The 7,331-nt window shown below is 30.6% G+C and overlaps 1 protein-coding gene across 1 annotated transcript; it reads left to right on the forward strand.

The window, feature by feature from the left end:
- The first annotated feature begins 5,425 nt into the window (after positions 1–5,425).
- Positions 5,426–7,016, forward strand: LOC133189448 (scavenger receptor class F member 2-like). The gene is made up of 3 exons (XM_061324819.1): positions 5,426–5,432; positions 5,915–6,052; positions 6,748–7,016. The coding sequence occupies exons 1-3, from the start codon at positions 5,426–5,428 to the stop codon at positions 7,008–7,010; spliced, it is 408 nt and encodes a 135-aa protein (XP_061180803.1). The 3' UTR covers positions 7,011–7,016.
- Positions 7,017–7,331: the final 315 nt, after the last annotated feature.

The following is a 7,331-nucleotide window of genomic DNA, read 5'->3' on the forward strand; positions in this document are numbered from 1 at the left end:
TATATGTTTCTTCTAGATTTTTCTAGAGATTATCCTCTAGATTGATAAAATATGCATAGAGCTGTTAGATGAACTGCAAAAAGTAGGGATTTTCAACATCATGATTAGTTCAGAACTTTTTATTATTCAAGGAATATGATATTTGCATCTTTTACAACCAAAACAAATATATACTTATGTATGCATTCAGTTTTTTTTTTTTTTGTTAGTTGCAAGTGCCGTTAAAAGAGATGTTGATTTTTTTAATGCGACATATTTATAACTTTAAAGAAATATTCTGTCTTTTTCGATTAATCCGTTTAAAATGAGATTCACAGAGCGTTGTCTCATGTTTGTTATCCCTCATCATTGTAGATGTATATATATTTTCAGAATGCGATGAGGGAACATATGGATTGTTCTGTGAGCATTATTGCAGTGGTCATTGTGCAAGAGGATTACCGTGCAACAGAGACGACGGAATATGTCTTGAAGGGTGTGCAGATGGATGGATGAATTCTAAATGTGACAAAAGTGAATCTCCACATTTTTAGATATAAAGAAGGAAAATTGAAAGCTAATTTATACATTTCGATATATCATTTCTTTGCATTAAATAAACATTTTCAAAAATATATATATTAAGACTTATATGAAATAAGTTTTATTTCAGATAAAAAAGATTTAATATTTCACTGTAATGTTATACAATTGGGTGCATTTGTAGAATGCAAGAATGGTTTCTACGGTAGAAACTGTAGTCTTCCTTGTGGACATTGTTCTAAAAACGCAACATGTGATCACGTGACAGGTTCCTGTCCTCATGGTTTTTGTGAGCCAGGTTGGAAACATACAAATGAAAAACTATGCAATCAAGGTACATCCTTTTTAGCCATTTGTCTTGACTGGTGTCTTGTCATAGCTGACAATAAAGATATGATCCCTTTTACTTCCTATTTGTATAATTACATGTATATCATATAACACTACAGGAAGTGTCCTTCTGTCCGACACGCTTTACCACCTTAACATTTCCTGCATCAATATATCTGCCCTTATTCTTATATGTAAATACGACTTATTATTCTTTCAAGTATACGAAGGTTGTTCATTAAGTTCCTGGACAATAGCGTTTTTGACAAACTGAAGGGTCCTAGATATACTTATTGTACACCAAAATATTTTTTATGAAAATCGAAATCAAAATAGTTTGGTTTTGATTGTTTGAGTTTAACATTCTTGTAAAAATCGAGGTCCTTAAAGATCGCAGATATAGAGTGCATGGCCAAGGGTAAAATGCTATTAACTTTAAAATAAAGTTTTAGGATTAAAATGATTTTTTTCCTTATTAAACAAGTTAAGACCTAAAGAAAATGTGTCGCAAATAAAGCAGCTGTCGTCATTTTTCGGATAGCTAAAGTATCGATTATTGAACGAATAGTGAAAATATTCAAAAAAAAAAAAAAAAAAAAAAAAAAAAAAAACCAACAAGAAATATGTTTCTAAAATTGAAAAAAAAAGAGACGTTGCCCATCGGAATGGAACAGCGTCCAATCATAAAATTATGTTTTAATATTTTTGAAATGACGTCAGAGACAAAATAATAATCAAATACCTGGGATTATTTGGAATATATTTAGTTCATTAATAGAGTATATGATTTTTCAACGGGTTTATGCAATATGGGAGACACTACAAGAAGTGCAAAACCACTATTATTAGATGAAAATATGACATCCCTATTCATGATGTTATATGATAATTATAGCGCATCGTCGGACTGGAATACAGGTATATTAAGGCAGTACCCAGATTATTTTTCGGCGAATTGAGACTTTTTTCGTAAAATTTAACATTGATAAATCGGAAAAACCATACATAAAATATTTACTATTATTATTCATTGTATAGACATCATTGAGTCTTAGACTAAAAGAAGCACTCCACTACGGCGTCATCACGTGACGTCTATAAATACTGTAGATCACTAAATTTTTGCGACACCTTATTTTCGCGAGATAGTCATTGACTCATTATTAGCGAGACATAAATTTCACGAATTATTGTTATTCCTCTAATATAATCTTAAGGAATACTATTATACGCGAGAATGAAATTTTGGTGAGCTCAGTGTCTCCCGAAATTACGCGAAAATAAAGTTCTCGCGAATAAAAAGTGATTTACAGTAGAAAAAATGCCTTAACGAAAAAGTGAAAAGTACAACACTACCCCAGGAATAATTTATTTATTTTTGTGAAAATAATTATGTGAAAACATCACTGGGTTATGAAAAATTCTGCTAGAATCCTACTCTCCCAAAACAGAAAAAAATATCATTCCAAAGTTTTGCATGAAACCTTACCAAAATTTTCACATTTTGTACATATAATCAAGGAATTGTCATCAATTCATGTTAATCACATGATTCTAGCAGCACTTTCCAAGTACTATAGGATCCAAACTTTCGATACAAAGTTATGTTTCAAAGTATGCGGCCTAGTGTTGAACTTTTTTTGTTAGAACGACAGAGGAAAGGCTGATCGAGATTTCAATACACTGCCTTTGTTCATTATAAGAATACATGATAAGTATAAATCAGCGTACCTGATTCTTAATCTTTAATTCCTTATGAATCACATATGACCTTCACGGTATATGCTTTAAAACTCCCATTTCATATATTTGTTTAAATGAATTCTCGTCAGGTTTAATTTTCACTCGGCAAATATTTGATCAATAGTTATGACGTCATGGGTTTGGTATTTAACCACTGTGATAAATAATAAGCTATTTATACCATCCAAAAACGACAGATTTAGTTTATATTATGTTTTTGAATGAATCCATTCACTTCTTGGACCTGAAATTAAACTTTATATATAGCTATTAAGAAATCATTATTTCTAAAGTTCACGTCATACAGCTTACTATGACGTCATACTGTATAGGCAAGTAGGATATCTGAGTGCAGCGTTAACATACCTGCGAATATGAAGCCTGAATATTCAGAGCTTTTATACTGATGACGCTCGTATCTTATCGTGTATTGTTTTGAATTTTAAGAATATACTCAATTATGGTGTTTATGTAATAATTATCCACACGTTGGCAGTGTTGCATAATAAAGACAAAATTACATGTGTCTACGAACATGTGATAAAACTTTTAAGTCCATATCTTCAACGTCAATATAAAACTAGCAAAACGCCAGGCTTGGCTGTGTGGCTTGCATACATAAAGTGTTTTTTATTTATAACGTTCATTACATACTGTGTGCTGTTTAAATTATTATACATGTACTAACCCATGGGATACAATAAGATATCGTGAACGATTGGCAGTATGGTAATTATTAATCAGTTATAGAATTTCTCTACTGACATTATTAATAACCTTGGTATGCATGTATGATATCTTTGCATTTAGAACCCTAAATACGCAACGATGTTAATACTGTTCAAAGAATTAATATGCATTGAAACATCATTTTATTTTGGGCTAGATTTTATTTTTCAATATGCAATATAAGTATGAATTTGCAGTCAACTTGTCATCAGAGTTTAATCAGGTATTATAATAAGGCATCTTTGTGATGTCACATGTCTTTGTTGATCACGTGACGGACACTTATGAACTATCATCTGAATGTACAAAAATCGCACAAAAATAGTTTAAAATGTTTGTTACAATATCGAATTCACCGTGATCTTTGGTACATATAAAGTGCTGGGGGCAAGTCTGAATTTTACTTCCTAAGAAAATATTTCACGAGAAATTCAACTTTCCCACATACAAGGCGGTATTTTCACAATTTCTCGCACTTTATGCAAAATAGGATAAATAACATACAAACCCCCAGCGAAATTCAGTTAGAGGACATACTTCTCTAGTAAATTCACACAGAATATCTTTAATTTATCCTTATTAATCACTTGTGCCAGTCTAATATATACACGATTAATAAATTACATCTATGTCTACGGACGTGTTAGAGGAGCATTTCACATGCATTTTTGTGTTATTGTGTGAATATGTGCATATTGGATACGCGAAAGGAATACCAATATTAATTGCAAATGTTCAACATCATAATAGCACATTAGAGCAGCTTAAAATGCACTTGAATCAAACAACAATGCCAAAAAAATTCATGTCATATGAAAAATATGTAGAGTTATGACACTTTCCCCGTCATTTTAGCTCAAGTATGCAGTGTCTTGACGACATATACTATTATGACGTCATATCTAGGTAATTCAGAGAAGTTACTACAGTTGGAACAGTTTGATATTTTACGGACAGCCAAATCATAGCCGCATACATACAAGTTCTGGAAGTAATGTTTGAACTTTCATACTATATTTAGCCTCGCTAGATTTCTACAAAATGCACATTTTTTTCTGCATTTGTACAGCATAAATGAACGCCACAACCATTCGCTTGTCCGATATGCACATATTCACACAATAACACAAACAATAATACATGTGAAATGTTCCCCTTACGCATCCGTAGACAGAGTTGAAAATTAGACTGGCACAAGTGATTAATAAGGATAAATTAAAGATATTCTGCATGAATCTACTAGAGAAGTATCTCCTCTAATTTTAAAGAAGTCTTCTGTTCTTTCGATGAATCCGTTTAAAATGAGATTCATTGAGCGACGTCTCATGTTTGTTATTCCTCATCATTTTACATGTACATGTATATCTTTTCAGAATGCGAAGAGGGAACTTATGGATTGTATTGTGAGCATTTTTGCAGTGGTCATTGTGCAGGAGGATTGCCGTGTAACAGAGACGATGGAATATGTCTTGAAGGGTGTGCAGATGGATGGATGAATTCTAGATGTGATAAAGGTAAATCTTCACATTTTTAGATATAAAGAAGGAAAAGTGAAAGCTAATTTATACATTTCGATATATTATTTTCTTGCCTAAAATTAATAATTTGAAATAAAATATGCATTAAAACATATGAAATGAGATTTATTTAAGATTAAAATGATTTGATATTTCACTGTAATGTTATATAATTGTATGCATTTGTAGAATGCAAGAATGGTTTCTACGGTAGAAACTGAAGTGTTCCTTGTGGACATTGTTCTATAAACGCAACATGTGATCACGTGACAGGTTCATGTCCTCCCGGTTATTGTGAGCCAGGATGGAAACATACAATAGATAACCGATGTGATCAATGTAACTTACAAAATATTTTATTTTGCTTAATATTTTCAATAAAAATTATATCTTTTTTTTTAAATTTCAGAATGTGATGATGGAACATTTGGATTGTATTGTGTGTATAAATGCAGTGGACATTGTGCAGAAGGATTGGCGTGTAACAATGTCAACGGAATTTGTCGAAGAGGGTGTGAAAATGGATGGATAAACCACTGATGCAATGAAAGTAATGTTAGAAACTAGATTTACGTAATTTATGAATGGCATGTATTTTATTACTGTCATATTCAACCTTATAACGTATGCTTATACCTGTAGATGATAAATACAAAGCAATTCAATTTATTTTACAATATCAAATCAGAAAGTATAATGCATAACAACTAGCATCGAATAATTGAACATGAGTTTCTTACTTTCATACATTTAAACGTTTTTCATTACCATTCAAGAATCTAAACTGTTTTCATTTCTTAACTAAAATTTAAAGAAATTTGCTTTAAAATAGGACACTTTTTTCCTCTTCTTCTCTCACAGTTTGAACTGAAAAAAGCAATATTTCATAGTTTTATTAATACCTTTTTCAATATGACACCCGAAAATTCATAAAATTTTTTGTTCGTTTAATTCTAGTTAATTTAATATTATCTCTTTGCAAAACATGCATAACTTTGAATTAGTGCAAAGATAGCCCTAATCAACGATTTGATATAAATGAAGAATAGAAAATTTTTCCCTGAATTTTCAAGCTTGCAGTCCTGGACGGTACGGCAGAGGTTGTCTGAAATTATGTGGTCACTGTGTCGGCAATAAGACGTGTCATCATGTCAACGGATTATGTCCTGGATTATGTCAGCCTGGGTATCAGCAGGAGAAATGCAATGAAAGTAGGTCAATTTTATGAGGCTTTTAAGTTTTTTTCATTAAACATTTGAAACAGCTTAAAATGAGGTATGTAAAGAGACATTTCTTTAGCTTAATCCATATAAAAAAATACAATAATTAACTATAGTATACTTTAGTATCAAAGTTTTAATATAATACATCAAAGTTTTTACTTTAGGGAGTCAGTTTTTACTGTTGTATATCAAAGTATTTTTATTATTTATTTCAAACCGTTAAAATTCATGCTCTTCATTTTATACATGTGCAAATTTTTGATATTGAAAAGAAAATATAACTTGAATATTCACGTATTTTCCATCGTTAGTATTGATTTTTTTTTTTTTTTTTATAAAATATAATGCTTGAAAAATCTTGAAAAATTGTTTAGAGTATTTTTTCATATTAAATAAAAGTAGCAACATATTTACTGTAGTATAGTATAGTGAAATTAAGTAAACTATAGATAATTGTAGTAAACTAAAGCTAACTATTGTAAATTTTGTTACGGGTTGTTTAACTTTTGATATATCTTGAACATAAACAATGATAATTACGCCTTTTTATATAACAGTTTGAATTTAATATGCATATTTTATTTTAAATTATTGATATTTAAAAAAAAAATCTGTTTAGTATGGTAATCTCCTAAAATTACATTTTATAAATTCCCTTTCCATCTTTTTTTTTTTATTTTCAGCCTGCAATGATGGCTGGTATGGCAGAGAATGTAAAGAATCTTGTGGTTACTGCAGAGGTAACAAACCGTGTCATCACGTGACCGGATCTTGTTTGGGGTTGTGTGAACCTGGGTATTCTGGAGATAAATGTGAAGAAAGCGAGTTTTCTCAACTCCTTCCAATCCAAAGGAAAATGTTGAACTCTGTAAGAGAATTGCTTTCTTTTAAAAGTCGAAAAGTTGAACTAAAAGCAAACGGCACATCCCCCACTGACTTCAGATAAGAGAAATATTCTTTGAGAGTGCATAAACTTTGTACTCACATAAGTGTATCTTCCAAATATTTTGTTTCAGTTGTTATATAGTTAATTCATTCACTGAGATCAAGCAACGATGTTTAATGAGATCAATTTTGTCCTAATAACTCAACTAGGTGATGTAAGCATGTACAAAGTTAGAAATTATAAGCTCAATTGAATTGTTGTATTGATACTGTAAAATTATGGGATAAAATCAAGTAAAATTCGACATTTTTCATACTAATATTAAGATATTTTCTTTATCTCTGAATATATATGAAATGAAATTTTAGTTATGACGTAATA

The sequence above is a fragment of the Saccostrea echinata genome, unplaced genomic scaffold (assembly GCF_033153115.1).
Source record: "Saccostrea echinata isolate AGI-Se365-2 ecotype Australia unplaced genomic scaffold, CSIRO_AGI_Sech_v1 ptg000018l, whole genome shotgun sequence".
In the NCBI taxonomy this organism is placed as follows: Eukaryota; Metazoa; Mollusca; class Bivalvia; order Ostreida; family Ostreidae; genus Saccostrea; species Saccostrea echinata.